Consider the following 16,825-nt stretch of genomic DNA (forward strand, 5'->3'; position numbering starts at 1 on the left):
GATGAAAACAATTACATGCAGGACAAAGACTGAAGGAAGACATCATAGTTGTGTGACTACGTACTTCAAACTTGGTGAAGAGGCTCCATCACTCTGACCCTTGGCTTTCTTTCAGCTACCACCCTTCCAACAGTGTGCAAAGATAAATATGGAAAGACAAGAAGACCCTATGCTGTCAGCTTATAATGAATTCTAATATTCCTCATATCTACAGGAAACATCTCAGATAACAGTCCCGTCAAATTAGATTTGACAATCCACAGTAGCAGCCACTGATGCTTTATTACATGCCAACTTCATTATACTTATTATATAAGGAAAAAAAATATACACTAAGTATACATTTAAACATTAAGACATGATATACTTAAACTAAAGTCTTTTTACGATACTTATTTGAAAATACCTGCTTAATTCATTTCCTGATCCATTTCTTCCTGGCTCATTATCTATTAGGCATCAATCAGATAGCAATAAGAACTCAAACCTCAGCTCAGAGCATTATGTTAATACACAGCAGCGCTTCTTATATAAGCATGGAGTCTGCAGTGCAGAATATAAGAGCTCTGTCATTTAATCCTCCAAGCTTAAGCCAGTCTTACATAGCAATAAGAAACTATCCAAAAAGAAGTGACATTTGTGTAACTATTATTTGCTTCAATCAGACACCATACTGCAGGCAGGGAACAGCTTTGCCAATGTCTAACTTCTTCCAACGGAGTGACCAGAGTTGTTACACAAGTTGCTCTGAAAGTAATGCCTCCTATTTATTTCCGAGTAAACTACAAAGGATACAAGCAACTCAATAACACTACATGATAGAGCAAATTCTCACCTACAAAACACTCTTATTCAACATAGGCACCACCATTAGCTATGCAGTTTCTCCAGCCTGCAAGCTGTTCTCATAAAAATCTACACCAGCAGAGGTTACCCACTGCTATGCAGCTGCTATGATGCTGTCATTGCTAGGAAAATATTGTCCATGCAGTCCATCAGTCTGAACAGATGTAAGCCAGAGTGCACCAAACCTGCCCTCATTCACTGCTGGGTCTCCATCAATTTTCAGCAAACATCAATGAATATCAATTGGTGCAATTTTTTCTCCATGGAGGAATTCAATTCCACCCCTTTTCTTCATCCACACTTCCATGTCAGGCACTATTTTTTCAGACTGCCCCTCTGCTGGCATCTGTCACACAGCAACAACATGTAATGGAATACTGGTGGCAATGTTCCACCTCTACTGCCGTACCACCAATGTCCAACTCTGATGTTGTGGGCCAGTATAATATTATAGAAGGTATTACTTTCAGAGCAGCCCTTGTACTATATTTCTATGAGACAAAATATCCCATTTACTTTTCCATCACTTACTGCACTTAAAGGCCTAAAAATCATCACTCTGCGAGAGGTTTAGTCTAGTTTAGGTATTTGCTTCAGATCACCATAAAATTAAACTACTCCAGATTTGTTCGAATACCAAAGCATACTGGCATCTACGTGTTTCACTTCTACTTTACTGGATCAGTGAAATCAAAGAGAAAAAATCTTCACTGCTATTTAGATTTCCTGTGACCTGGAGAAAGCTGGGGTTAAGGGAAAGATATAGTAAAATACCCAAACTTATGCTGCAAGAATAAAGACAGTAATAAGTATTGGTATTAAATGCAGTTGAAGTGTTGCATGTAAACACCATTATTTTATTTTTTTTTCCATCAGAAAGATTAACCTACAAGAAACTTACATAGACATCGAGGACTTCGTTTGTTGGACCATCAGCTAAAAAGGACTCTCCTGCAGTGCTGGAGATTTCATTTGGACGTTTATAAGTGAACATTGTCCCACCACCTTCATATCTTCCAGGTCGATCAATTGCCCAGTTTCCATTGATGATGGACCGCCCTGATCGACTCCGCAAGGCTGTATAGGACAGGGAGAGAAACACATGGACACTGATCAGAAGAAATCACCTTCATGTACTGTAATCCTGTCAGATTCCCTCATGTATATTATACTCCTGTGTATTCCCTGATCAAACAGTACGATAGCTGAAAACAAAGTCATATTAACAGCTGTGCAAAAAATGGCAAGCTTAGAAATCTTTGCCTGAATGCTCATATTTTTATGCTGCAAGAAGAGACAGAAAAAATAGATAGCTTGGAAATGCTTTCCAACAATTTTTCATAGGTTGTCATACCAGTCTCTCAGCCAGCCAGCGGCATGCATTCAGCACACAGATGCCAAGAAAGTGATTTTTCTCACCTTCCTTTCCATTGAACCAAATATTTTATGAACAAGATACAACAAAATACAGAAGCAGATACTGAAAAACACTACATTACACAATGCAGAAGCATCAGCAATCAGCTTATGAACACATGAAAATCCTAGGCTGACAAATATTCCCATTAGTCTTCATGAAGCCATCTGGCCACTCTTCACTTTCTTTTCAGAATATTATCTTTGCCAGAACATCTGCAGAGACCTTATCTCCAGAACCATCTGGAACGATGAGCTACATGAAAATCTCGCAGATGGAAAAGCAACTTGTTAACCAGATAATAGGTAAGGAAGTATAAATATGGATTCAATCCCAGAATCACAGAACAGTTTGGTTGGAAGGGACCTTTAAAGATCAATGTCAATGTGAAGGCGCGTTATATAAGGAAAAAAAAGGTAGAGAATTATGCAACAATTATCATTACTCTTTTTTACAAATGAGTGGTATTACAGTATTATAATTAGTTATTAATTATATTATTAATTACAGTATTATTCCTACACTTCAGAACACGTGTTAATCACTTCATTACTCTTGAGTGCTCCTCTGTTGAAAGAAAATGTTCTGTATGAATAAAACATTTTATCTATAAAGATGCAGACAAATACACTGATGAAAAGAACAATTATTCCTATCAAAAACATAACAATAAGGGAAAATAGTTCAGAAAATGTTTGTAAATTCAAAGATGATACTTTTCACATGATGAATCTACAGGACTATTGGCTTTAATGGAACAAGAAGGTATTGCAGCGAGCGCTACTAGAAGTCTGTGCTGATACACAGGCTTAAAGAAAATCCAGCATAGTAGAAATGAGAACAGAACACACTGGGACAAAAGGGCAGCAACACTTTTGGATTTCATACTTGGTAAGCTGAAAGGTTCGAAGTCTATTTCCCCTACAGGAAAATGCTGACTAACCTACTGTTTGCAATTTGTTTAATCTCAATGAAATTATTTATAGAAGAAAACTTCATTGTGTTTTTGAAAAATGTTGTAAAATGTGCTTAGATACAATCATGTACCTGTGCCTCTTGTAAATCCTTATTGTTATTTGATAATAAAAAAGTAACGATTCATTAGACTAAGCGGGAGACTTAGTCATCAAGCATCAGGCAATTGGAATCTTCAGTTATGCTTGTAATTTGAAGTCAGCTTGTTGAAGTTCTTCTTATCATGTAGAAAGAGAGATATGCAACACCGATAATATCAATCTACTCCTAATTGCAATTATATGAGCTTTATTAGTCCTCCCTGTACTGAACTGACACAGTCATATCTCTAGGGATGCGAAGGACTCAACAACCTACTTTTTCAAGGCGGAGAAACAAATTGTGTGAGAAGAACATGTGTGCAACCTGCACACATAAAATGTAAGTCAATTTGTTATTATTAGTATTCCAGTTTGTACACAAAAGTTAAGAACAAATTTGCTTTTTGTTAAAAGGGATGCAAGGTAGTAACTGAATAGGAAAGGATTTGAAATAGATAAATGAATTTTAAACTTCATATTATTGCATTGCTTTTTATATATAATTTAAAGAAAGTATTGTTTCATAGCTTTAGATAAAATGTAAGATGTAGAAAGGTTAAAGTTTAAAGCAGCTGGCTACAGCCAACAGAACCTATAAGAAGGAAGCCCCTACTGATGTTTACTTTCAGTCAGCATACAGGATAGCCCCTGGATCTTTTGTCCCTGTAAACAATCTTAAATGGTAAATTTTCATCCTTTTATCTTTACATCAGAAGCAAACAAAACCAAAACAAACCAGATGTTAGCACTGCACAGAGCTGCAACCATATAAGCTCAGAAGATGTTGGAGAACTTCCTGCCTTCCTGGTCTCCTAAGGAAAAGTAATCCAGTATAACTCCCAAAATGACACTAAAACAAGTGGTATCATCAAGAATTTGCTGCATGAGGCTTACAATATAAAAGTTTGTCATAATTTTATTCAATTCAACAATTTAAATGGCATAAGAAAGAGTGCTGGCTAAGATTAAATTGATGTTAATAATGAAGCTGTAGACAGATGGCTGCCTGGGAAACAGTGAATCAACAAAACTTTCATTTCAAATCCATCACCTGACAAGTCCAAATGAGGCCTCCCCATAAAAAAAAATAAAAATAAAAAAATGTGCACTTTTATGTTTTGATCATCCTGCAGCTACCACCACAACTCTGCTCCCTCAAGAATTTTTATGGTACAAATATTTTTAGCTGAAGCTTGAGAGAGTATTATAAGCTTGGCTTTTAATTCCTCATGAAGAATTTCGTTCCTCATACAGTCTGTGGCTAATTTCATCTATTTTTCATCCTGGGCTCAGCTTCTTAACTAAAACTGTGCTGCTTACAGAGATTTCCAGTAATGCTTTGCACTGGAGTGACAGAGTATTACCACACTCTATCAGCATGTAGTGGCAGGCTACAAGCTCTGATCAACACTTCTGCCTGGGCTCCATTCTCACTCAATCTCACTAGGCTATAATTAAGATTGTATTTCAAGTAGCTGAAGAATATTAATTTCCAGCAGTCTAGTTAACTGCTCTTCTCTTAAAGATGTTCTGCAGTTTGTGCCTTCTTGCTTATTGATTCTATGCAGCTGCCCCTGCAACTCGAAAACATAGAGATAATTTAAAGCAAAGACAGCCAATGCAGTGATGCTCTGTGAAGAATGAACTTATACCCTCTCTCAAGGTCAGCATTTCCTGAAGGAAGCTGATATCTGATGATTTGTAAGCATAGCATTTGTAATCCCAATTTAAACTGCATCACTGCAGCCAGAAAATAAAAACAAAAAATCAATTTATCCAGTACTTCAAAGATAACTGTATTACTATATTTCCTTTTTATTGCATTTTTCACTCTTGCCAACTTTCTCAAGTCTAGATCACATGCCAAGTCTTTTCAAAGTTCCAGTCCCTGAATCTTCTGACAAGTTCATACTCACAGATGCCCAAAAAGCTTTGCATCACTCTGAACTAGAAAAGTATATCAGAACTGTAGGGACTGGGAGACCATCTAGTCCTAACCCAGTCCTAACCCCCCAGCTAAAGTAGGTTCCTTAAAGGAGGTTACATAGGAAAGCATCCAGGTGGGTTTTGAGTATCTCTACAAGAGACTCCACAGCCTTTCTGGGCAGACCGTTCCACTGCTCTTCCTCACAGCAAAGCTCTTTCTCATTTTGTAGTTTGTGCTCATTCCCCCTTGTCCTGTCACTGGGCACTGCTGAGAAGAACCTGGCCCCATCCACTTGACTCCCACCCAGCAGATATTTGTAAGTATTGATAAGATCCATTCATCCCTTCATCCAGATCATTGATGAAGCTAAATTAGAACAGACCCCTGTATGAGGATGTAAAATCAGCATATGTAAAAAGTAACTGAAATTTCCCCATTATTATTGTTTGTGTGAAAGATATCATCCAATCTGTAAGAGTAAGTTACAATTCCTATACAGAAGAAAAGGCAGTGTTCTTTACCATTTGCTAACCCATTTGCTCTGGGATAAATCAATCACTTCCCATCTTCTTCAGCTAAGGTAAGATCCAGTGTTCCAGTTTATAACAGTTTTGCTCAACATTTCTTCAAATAAAAGATTTCTTTATCAAATCTACAGCATCACGCTTGCAGCACCTCCATAACGATATTCTAAGAAGTGCTGTGGATGAAATTCTGGTAAAATAATTTATTTTTTGGGTCAAAACTCCCCTGCCACTTCTGGAAACTGTCTTCAAGAGAAGCAGTGGTATAAACTGGTTTTGAATTCCTTTCTATCTAAAGCTTGAGCTGTTCTAGGCCTTGCAAGTTCTTAAGTGAGCATGCACGATGCTCAATTGAAAAAGCAGTTCCCTTCCAGGAAACAGACTGCATTCTTACAACTGTGGTCAGTGGGAAATGAAGTGAAGACTTGTGCTGCTGAAGTTAATTTCAAATGTCTCTCTGGTAATTTATCCCAGAGAACCTTGCCAAATTGCAGGGATGTTCACAATTCTGGCCAAGAGCTCATAAAATATGGTAAAAAAGTTAATCAGTAAACATCTACAGCAGAGGCAGCTATAAAAGGTGAGTCAGAATTAAACCAATTAAACCAAAGTGTCTTAGAGGGCAACTGTAGCAATTGCCTTATTTTCTGCAATTCAACACAATGATTTTTACTTGACAAATTACCTTTGGAATATATTTTGATATTTTACTTTAAAAAGCAAATTCTCTTGTCTTTTAAGTTGAATTAATGTTTAAGAATGTTTTGGCTACACTGTTTTGATTTAGAAGCAAGGCCTTCCCAACACTGTCAGAGTAAGTACCCAGAAACAGCTATAGAAAATAATATGACTACTTCTGAATAAGCGCTGTGACAAAAGAAGCAAAAGAAACACAGTTTCTATTAATTTTTCCTGTAGGAAAATCTGTTATGTGGATCAGAATGCTGGTCAGACTTGCAGTACAGAATGCACAATATATTTACATAATTAAACAAACTTACAACATTTACAACAATCTATAAATACTGCAAGTCATAGCATGAGACAGTGGAGTACTTAGTACCCTGATGTATACAGAGAATAAGAGAGTAACAGCTAAATGCTATTTGAGTATTCTAAATATCCTAATAATAGCCTAACACTATCTATAATAACATACACATTAAAAATAACTCAATAGGGACTGGTTCAAATGGGTTCTCAGAAATAATTCCTTTCCAAAAATACACCACAGCTCCCAGAGGACAAAGAGTTTAATTCAAGAAACATTAGTATGGCTAAGGCATCATAACCAGAAAGAATCAAGCGATTATGAACAACCTGACTTGGCTTCTTCGATGGCAACCAAGACATTGTAAGGGTAGAGATTTTTCCTTACCAAAATCAATTAGGATTTGTTTTATGATTCTACTGACCTTCACAAACTTCAGAAGAAACTTATGAGATCATAATGCCACCAACTAAGGGAAAGGATAAAAGCTGACAAACTTCTGTCTTTCTAATTACTTCTTTTCCTACCATAATGTTTCACCTGAAGCCTTATGGGCACTGTGTATGGACTCTTCTGATGTATTCATTTTTAAAGTCATCAACAAATCTGTCAATGAAGGGGCAGGCAGGAAGATTTTTAAACAATTTTGATATCATATAAAAAAAAATCCTGCTTTGTATCCTAACATGTTTCATACAGTGAACTGCATTAAATTCATTCTCCCAACTTCATCTGAGATTTTACTTGGCTTTATCTTTTCAGAGCAAAAAAGGAAAAAAAGGCCAGCAGAGGAGACTTATGTTCTGTCGTCTCTGGTCTCATTTCCTGTTGTTTCAGTTGTGCAGACATTCTGGATGCACTTCCTAATCATTACAATAATTATATTTTCAAAAATGTGATACAGTCAAGTTTTGGTGATTGGAAGATTGAGAACTACAACCTTCACTGTTAGAATGGATGTAGAAAGCCTAACAGTAACTAAGAACAGAAGAGAATAATTAAGATGATGAAAAAGAATTGTACCAAGAAAATTTATCTTTAACCTTAAAGACTGACTACAGTCTAGCATTTTCAATCTGCAGGTTTATACTGCCAGTGGAAGTTACACAGAGATGTCAGAAATCTATCTTTAACAGCAGATCAATGTGCTGGAATCCAATTCCTCCAAAGTTCATTTACTTTTTGCTATTTGTCTTGCTTGATCACTTTTCTGTAACTCATCTGGTTTCTGGGCAATTTCCTTTCCTGAATTTCATGCCATCAACTCATGCTGAGGTGTTCAGAATTGTATTACTGCCAAGGACATGCTTAAAATACATATAGCGTTTTCAGAATACTTTTGTTCAGATAGTTCTTTAAGATGGCATCTTTCTTCTGTCCTAGCTATTTCATTTAACCTTGTTTTCAGCACAAAATCATCTACCACGTATATTTCTAACTCTCTGGAATGTTGTATAGTTTTAAAACTTTTTCGTTTGAGTTTGTAGGCTGTGATGGATCCACAATTCAGCTCTGCATTTTGCACTGAGATGTTTCAGTGACTGCAGCACTGCATTCACAAAAAACAAATTACTGTTAAGTTTCCAACTACTTTTTGCCTGGAGGAGATGGGAAGGCCCCTAATTTTTCTGTTTACCAATGGTCTAAAACCAAACAACCGATGGCCATTTCTATACTCTGGACACACTAGATGTACTAGCTCAGTAAACAAAGCCAGGTAAACCCTGAGACCAAACAGCATTCTTCTGGCACAAATGGAAATGGTTTGCTTTGCGTTCAGAGTTGTAGTATCTGTGGTCTGACTCTGAAAAACATAGACTGAATTTGATATTTAATTGTGCCAAAACAGGAATTTGAAATTACTGTTTTGCAAGCACTGCAGATCTCTTGAAAAAGTGGTGGACACAAACACTTCCCAAATCTGACGCAGCCGCACAAATAATTTTCAGCCACTCTCAACCTTTGTGGAACTCGCTAATATTTGGCAGGGATTTCCCAGGTTTCCATTACAATGGCAAATCAATTTTAGCTCACTTGTATAAGTTTGTTTTTTTCTTCTATATAATCAGCTGATTGAATCAGCAGCAGTAGCAATGCTGCACACTAATATGCTGCTGTCAACAATAATTCTTTCTTTCATTATTGCTCTGAATTTGTCCTCAGAGCACAGGTTAATCTTGCTCTGAGTTCCCCATGTGCTCACTCTTACAAAACATCTCAGGCAACAATTCCCAGAAAAAAAATCCTGATCTTTTCCACCTGCCAGGAGAAAATAAGACATACTTGCTTAAACATCAAAGTTTCCAGTTAATTACTGTAATCAGAAATGCTCACTTTCTGCCACCACAGCAACGAGTCATTTTCCTCTTGGAGCATTCATTAAACTGCTGCTCTAATTTTCCCCTGTTGATGCAGCTCCCTCCTCGGTTTTGCCTATTTCTTCCTTCATTTCTAACTCCAAGAAGAATGTTGACACATCAGTAAAGGAAATGCTGGGACATTCAGTAAAGGAAATGCTCTGCAAAGCAGAGCAGAGAAATAATTACTGATGCAATAAATGACAGCCTTTGAGAAATAGAACTTGTTTATCATACAGCCATATGATCTGCGCAGACTCATGCACTATAACAGAATTCAAAGTCTCAAGAACTTTCAATAAAACCTTCAAACAAATCAATCCACATGTTATAGAATGGCATACACCTTCAGCATCTATCAGAGAATGGAATATTTCCCCACATTGTTTGCATCGTCTTTCCTGACACATATTGGTAATAACCAGCTCGAAACAAAACAACAGTCTTCTCTTTCTCTCTTTGAAGTCTTTTTGATGAAAAAGAAGCAAAATGAAGTGCACGTGTACACTACAGCATTCTCACACCAGTCTCCAACACCGGCATTGCTAACTAATACAGAGAAACGATTCTGACATGTACAAGATGTATGATTACATAGAATTTACAGTGCCTCTATGCAGCTATTGCTCTCCCATACACCACACTCAATCTTACTGGGGAAAACTGCAATACTGAAAAATCTAACCAGGGATTTTTTGAAAACAGATAGAAAATAGTAGTGTTAACCAAAGGACTTCAACAAGTCTGTAATCTTATTCTGCTGCTAAAAAAGGCAGTAAAAAATTACCCATATGTTAGCTGGAACTTCTGAAGTACAGAGTTCATGAAGTAGATTAGGGAATGCAAGTAAAAAGGGAAATTAAAGTGGAATTTAGCATTTTGACAATTCTTCCACAGCAAGGTGAAAGTTTTCCCAGATACTTACATATTCACCTTTAATTTCTTTCTTTAAAGAAGGTAGAACATAACTAAGATTAAAGTTTCTAACTGGCCATCCCAGCACTTCAGCTGTTATAAGGCCTGAAAAGAATGACAGTGAAATTACAGTGTAAAGGCATGGTTTGGATTTTTAGAATCATATACATACCTCACTAACAGTAGCTGTAAACCAAATATTAAGGAACAGCAGCAATCTGAAATAAACAACATTCAGGATTGGAAAATAATAGTCTCTGGGAGGGATACACTTACAGTGTAGCAAGTGATATTCTAAGTGTGCAACTTCACTGAATCTGCAGATTTTAGCCTTTGGCTTAGTTGCACCATTTCAGTTAGAATCTAGTTCTCATATTTCAGCAGCTGATGGGACTGGCTCTTAATGTGTCTGAATGCGATAGCTGAGCCCTCTGGCACAGCTCAGTTGCACATTAGTTAGCCCAGCATAGAAACATCGCACACATTTGGCCTAAATCCTATGGGTGCATTGCATTATCTTTTAATCTAGACACCACTTCAGTCAGAATGGCCAGATTACTGAAAAGCACATGTGCAAATATCCCACTCATTTCTCCAGCTGGCATACTGAGAAGTATTTTGCAACTCCTTGCACTCTCAATAATTGCCAAGAACTTGGATAGTTATGAGGCAGCTAAGTAGGAAAGAGCAGACTGTGGTATCTCTGGAGAAAAACAGCTCTGCATCTCACGATAATCAAAAGTTGAAATAGAATTCTAACTGCTTCTTTTGTTTGCTAAGTAGCTTTAATTCCTAGCAATGAAAAACTCAAACTGGTGAATGTTTCTAAGCTGTTTTATATTTTAACTGGAATTTTTCAAAACTTTTTTGATGCTTACTGTGGTAACGTCCAATACTGTAACTCAAAACACACAGATGTGGTAGCTACAAAGCATTCCTGGGTGCCCTAGATCAAAAGTATCTTCTGGCGCGATGTCAGGCATTCCCACTCTCCAGGGAGCTGCTTCTATACTACCTACTGTCTGATTTCAGGTAAGTCCAACACAAATGCAGAGTATCCAATACAAAACTATTTGAACAAATGCAGGTAACCGGATAGAGCAGAGATCCAAAACAACTTTGCCCTACTGGAAAGCAGGTTACAGCATGAGCCCAGAAGCTATCTGTAATTCAAGGCAGCCAACTGCTCTGTCAGCATGAGATCCTGGGCCAACAGGTAGGGTGGACCAGAACATGGAGACTGAAGTTATTTACAACAAGGTGAGTGACCAGAGGGTGTTACGTGGGTGGGAAAATTTGCTTTGATTCATTTAGCAGCCATTACAGTCTGGACACCAGACACAAACCAAACCAGACAGACCTTGTTCCACTGCCCATAGAGCTAGTTCAGTGCTGCAGAAATTCACTTTGTCACTTGTTCTCCCTTCCAATACAACCTGACAGCATCTTGGTCATCAGCTTAAAACAACACTGATTTATTACAGACTCTCCCTATTAGCTGGCTCCCAGCAAAGAACAATAATACATACATTAGTGAAAGGGTGTCTCCATTTACCTGAGAACACATAGCCAGAAGATGAATTCCTGGCACAAGAAGCTGGGTGAAAAGAGGAAAGCTGGAAATACAGCAAGTCAGTTCAGCACTGGTATCCACTTTCTCATACACAATTTTCTGGCCACAAATGCCAGAGCCACACAAAAGCCACAAAGGCAGTCTTCCAGATGTTATTGGTTATGTCATCAAATAGGCAGTCAACACACTTAAGCATAAAAAAAGATGCTCTGAGGCTGAACTGATTAGACATTTATTTAACAAAGCTATCAAACCATAAGAAACACAGCTGACACATGGAGGTAAGCCCAGCAATCCACAGACATGGCAAAAGTAGAAATAATTTCATTGTTCCTATCATTTTTATAGGCCCAAGAACAAGAAAGAATGCAATCAAAGTATTTCATTGATGTCAGAGCACTATGCCAAACACAAATCATTTCAGTGTATCACTTCTCATTCTATCATTGTTACTCATTCCAAACCATAAAACAAGTGAAGCTATTTTTTCCTGGTAACATGGAAAGTATGGCTTTGTACATTCTACACCTCCCACTTAATAAGACTGACTAATTAACTGCAGTACTTTGTCTGTGGCACACATAAAGCAGCAGAGTTCAGATTCTGAAAAGGTAAGAGAAAAAAGTTCAGTATCCTTAGTACAAACTACAGTTATTTTGCCAGCGGGAGCTACGCTTAAATGTTTTAAAGCTTACATTGGAAACATGACACAGAATACATGGTCAAATAACAAGAAAGCCTTTTCCCTTCTTTACCAAGCATTTATTTATTATTTAAAGTTTTATAAAGTATCTTATTTGAGATCACTTTTTCAGAAGTATAAAAGGTATACATAGCAGGTATAAGAAAGTATAGGATCAGAGAACATCTGAAGTTGGAAGGGGCTCATAAGGACCATCAAGTCCAACTCCTGGCTCCACACAGGATCAGTCAAAGTTCAACTCCTACATCTGAGAGCGCTGCCCAAATGCCTTTTAAACTCCAGCAGCTCAGAGCCTATTCTGGTGCCCAACCACTCTGATGAAGTGCCTTCTCCTAACACATTTCCTGATGCCCTCCTTCTTCCCTTCCAATGTACTCTAATACAGTACAACTGAAAAGTTTGGGTGTGGAATTTTTCTGGGGTTTTTTATGCTACATTTATCACGATGGTTATCTACAGCCCTCATTTTTGTTTAAACTAAATATTGTGCAATACATAGTCTTTTTCTGCATTTCAGACAGCACTGTTCAAATTATTTAGATTAATACCAACTTTAGGGTTTTTTTTTTTTTGTAAATAATTTCTTGTCATTTTATTCTTTTTTAGAAATGCATACCTAGTTTGATATTCAGCTGGGAACATCTTATGCATATCTGCAATGGAAGTGTCTTTTTAGGCATGTTGTCTGTGGGGCAAGAGCTCATCAAATATTTAACCTCCAGAAAATGATTTAAAATGGCGTTCTGCTACAAAGACAGAAAAACCAAATACTACCATGGCAACAAGTTAAACATGTGTTGTGTAGAAAAATATGTCACACTACCAAATGACAGCACAGATTCTTACAAGAGGACAAAGTCTTTAACTTCTAAATGACCTGTTTCAATCTGATCCAAGATAAAAAACAGGAGCTTTATCAAGGGGACGGTGAATATATAGAAATGAATCTTCTTAATCCAGGTCACTGTGGGCTAGACCATAACAACTACCATAATTTCTTACTTTCACAGGCAACTGCCAAATCATAAAACAGACCACTGGTATTTCTATGCACATCTTAAACAGCTAAGCCAGTACCTTAAGAGGTCCTCACCTGTACCCCAGTATGTTAAAAGAGCAAGCTACAACTCTGGTGGATAAAGCTACGTAACTGTATGTGCTATGATTTTTTGCAGGATTATCCTGCAAACAGGTCTGACTTCAGGTACCCTCTTGGCACTGAGTGGCACCCAATTGGCTCAGAGACGTCAGACTTGTTGGGAACAAAATGAGATCGAAGTTGCTTAAGCTGCCTTAGAAAATTTTCATGCTCTGTTAGGGAAACATTGCCAGAGCAAAGCCTGGCTCCACTTCCTTCTGCAATACTCAAGTAAATTAAAACGCTATTATTGTTTTTCCTTTTCCCATTTTTTTAAAATTTTTTATTTTTTTTAGTGGCTCTTGCTTCCCCAGTTAAGCTCTCTGTGTATATTTTTAGCTATTTAATTTCAACTGTTAAACTGGAGGCACATGACACATCTTCCAAGTTATACCTGATTATTGACTAATAAAACACAGAAATAGTCCAACTACTATCCAAATAAAATAAAATATTCCAAGACCAGAAAGCCAAAGAGGATCAACTATATAAACTTAGGAGATTCTTTAGGATCCTTCAGAGACCAGTCAGGTATGCAACTACTACAACATAGCAGGACTAGCAGTAATTGCCCAGGTTAGCAGAGCAGTTACTTATTATATAATGTTAAGGAACTGAATGTGAGATACACTCCTTCAGTAAAGCCACTGAGTAGCTCTCTTTAACATATATGCTAAAGAATACGGAAAGTAAGCTCCAATACATTAAAAAAAATTAACAAAATTAAAACATAGCAACGATCATTATTAGTCCAAGTCAACTGCAATTCAAATACATCTGATTAATTCTGATAAAAATATGAATCCAGATTAAAATTCACCCTAGCTTTTTTAAAGTCACTGGCAGAGAGTTTGTCTTTGAATGAGTTTTGATTTTTTCCATTATTCTTCCTTTCAGTTTGTATGTTCTTTACCTTCTCCGCTCCTTTCTTCTTTTATTCACTTTTAGTTTCTAGGACTAACTGCCAAAAATTTAAACTAAAGCACAGACCCTGCCCACCTCATCCAAAGAAACCAAAACCAGCTGATCCAATAACAGTATTTTTCCCACTCAGGCCAACAAAATCACTGCATACATCTGCACTGACAGAATCTTCTCATAGAAAAAAGACTGAAAGAAAGAAGGATAGAAAGGCAGAAAGAAAGAATGAATGAAAAGTTAAAGAAAGACATGGAATAATACAGCAAACCACTGTAAAATAAATAGAGTACTGGCTAAGCAACTCATATAACAGCCTTCATTGGCATAACACAGAGTCAAAAAGCAGCATGTACTGCACTCTGAACAGGGCAGTTCTCCAAAGCCCAATACTGCTTCTCTACTGACCTGTTAAAGGAGCTTCTATCAAAGGGGAAGGTCAATACCTTACTTAAACATATCATATGAACACATCAACTCTTTCCACTTCAAACTGCAAATGGTAGGCTTTGTAATGCCTTTCATTTATCCAGCAAACATAGATGCTAGGAGCCTCAGCAAAACTGAGCTCAGGGTTCATCACTGTGGGGCACAGACTTCTGCCACCCCTCCATTTGAATTGTGATGGGAAGCTCAGCACTTCAACCAGTAACTGATGCTGAAGGCAGCAGAAGATCTTCAGTGCACAGATTCACAATAAAAATGGTTCTTTGTAACTTCAATGGTTACCAGTATTTGTTACTTAACTTCAGTGAATACAGTAACAAGTCCCACTCTAAATACTAATACACAAATTGGCTCCGTTTACAACAACTTACTGTCAGATAGTTTTGGAGAACAGTCACTCAAGAGCTGAAGAAATGTTTGGTAATTCAGTGGGAAGAAAAAGATATGTTTCATTTCATACTACAGTGTACAGTATACTACTGCTGACTGGTTCTACTTTGTTTACCTTTTCTTATACCTTCATTTAATGTCTTTCTTCTCACTGTCTCACAAAATATCTGTTCCAGGTGAGTGCAAGTATTTCTTCATTAAAGGTATTATTACTATTATTATGAGGTTTTAAAGCTCTTTATTCAGATCAGGTGTTACTACATATTGCTTTACTTCCCTAGCAGAAAGCCAGGCCTTTCAGCATGTCTAGGCCAGCTCAGTTGTGGTGAAATCAATGGCACCATTGTAATTTACAAGCTGCTGGGGATCTGCCCCTGCTTGTTTGAACAGCAGCTTTTTCACATCCACAAGCACATAGGCCTAAAACTCTGCTGAAAGTTCAAAAGCATTTTTAATTTTTGTGCACTTCTTTTCAAACACTTCTAAAATTATTTGGGCAGTAGAGAAAACACTTTTATCCAGCAAGGCTCCAAAGGTGTTTAACACAGTTCATTGCAGTAGGAGTGCTTAATGGGCATTTTCAGGCTGCTCCTTATCCTGCTCACAAGATCGTGAGGATCCAATTAATTAATGTCAGAAAAACACTTTGAAGATAAGAAGTACTTTCTGAGATGCTTTTCTCAAAGAACCAAGGAGCTTTTGTTTCAGCAGCCAAATTTGGGATGGAGGCATGAAATACAAACCCATGCACAAGTGGATTTCAGTAGAAAACACCACAGAGACGAGGTGAAGGAGGGCAGCAAGAAGTTTTAATCACAGCTCTTACCTCCTCTCTGGAACTTACCATGCTGAATGGATTCCAAGCACTAAACACCTACACTGCTATTGATTATTAGTTTTAAAAGGCAGTGTCTTGAAATACTTCTGGAACATTAGAATGATCTGTTAAAGCCTGGGAGCCTTCCAAAGAAGGAGAAACGTAGGCAGCTCTGCTTAAACTCATAGGCACACATGCTAAATCTTGCACAAAATGTAAGATGTGCACCATTACTGCATTTCCTCAGAAGATTAGTTCTAGGATTTTTCTTTTATTGGTTTGAATTCCAAGAAAGCTGGATGATGATGACAGTCAAGAGATTCAAAATAAATGTATAACCCAAGTGGATCCAGCCTGCCATTTTGCAGGAGATGTGTTGTGTGAAAAAAGGGCAAAGAAGTTTGGCAGAAAATAAACCCCTGTATATTTTGGTTTGTCCTCAGATGTCAGAGGAGCTGGAGGTAGCTGAGTGATGCCCGATTTGGCACTGTCCAGTGGCATTCAATACACCAAGTATTGTGAATATGGATTCACAGATAGCAAACTGCTCAATTCATCCAATTGTCTTCAAGCACACTTCCATGACTCCTCCCTTAAGGAATCTGGCTATGCCCAATGAGAACTCTCACAACTAGATTAGTGAATGGAACAGCTTATTAAAGCAACAGACTACAGGTTCTTTTTAATTGCTGGTGACAACTCAATTTTCAAAGCATGTGAAGTTAACCAAGAAAATGAATGCAGACACAGACTAGGGGATGAGGTGTGATTCCACTGCTCTAATCTGCTCTGGTGCAGCTTTACCTG

At 37.5% G+C, this 16,825-nt stretch overlaps 1 protein-coding gene across 2 annotated transcripts in view; it reads right to left on the reverse strand.

Annotated features, from left to right (window-relative positions):
- The window catches only part of THSD4 (thrombospondin type 1 domain containing 4), a 243,174-nt gene that overhangs the window by 26,136 nt on the left and 200,213 nt on the right, over nt 1-16,825 (reverse strand). For both annotated transcript variants that reach the window (XM_072345424.1, XM_072345425.1), the window contains one exon: nt 1,748-1,923. In XM_072345424.1, the coding sequence (XP_072201525.1) occupies nt 1,748-1,923 (176 nt within the window). The remainder of the gene's footprint in view (nt 1-1,747; nt 1,924-16,825) is intronic.

This window comes from Excalfactoria chinensis, chromosome 10, assembly GCF_039878825.1.
Source record: "Excalfactoria chinensis isolate bCotChi1 chromosome 10, bCotChi1.hap2, whole genome shotgun sequence".
In the NCBI taxonomy this organism is placed as follows: domain Eukaryota; kingdom Metazoa; phylum Chordata; class Aves; order Galliformes; family Phasianidae; genus Excalfactoria; species Excalfactoria chinensis.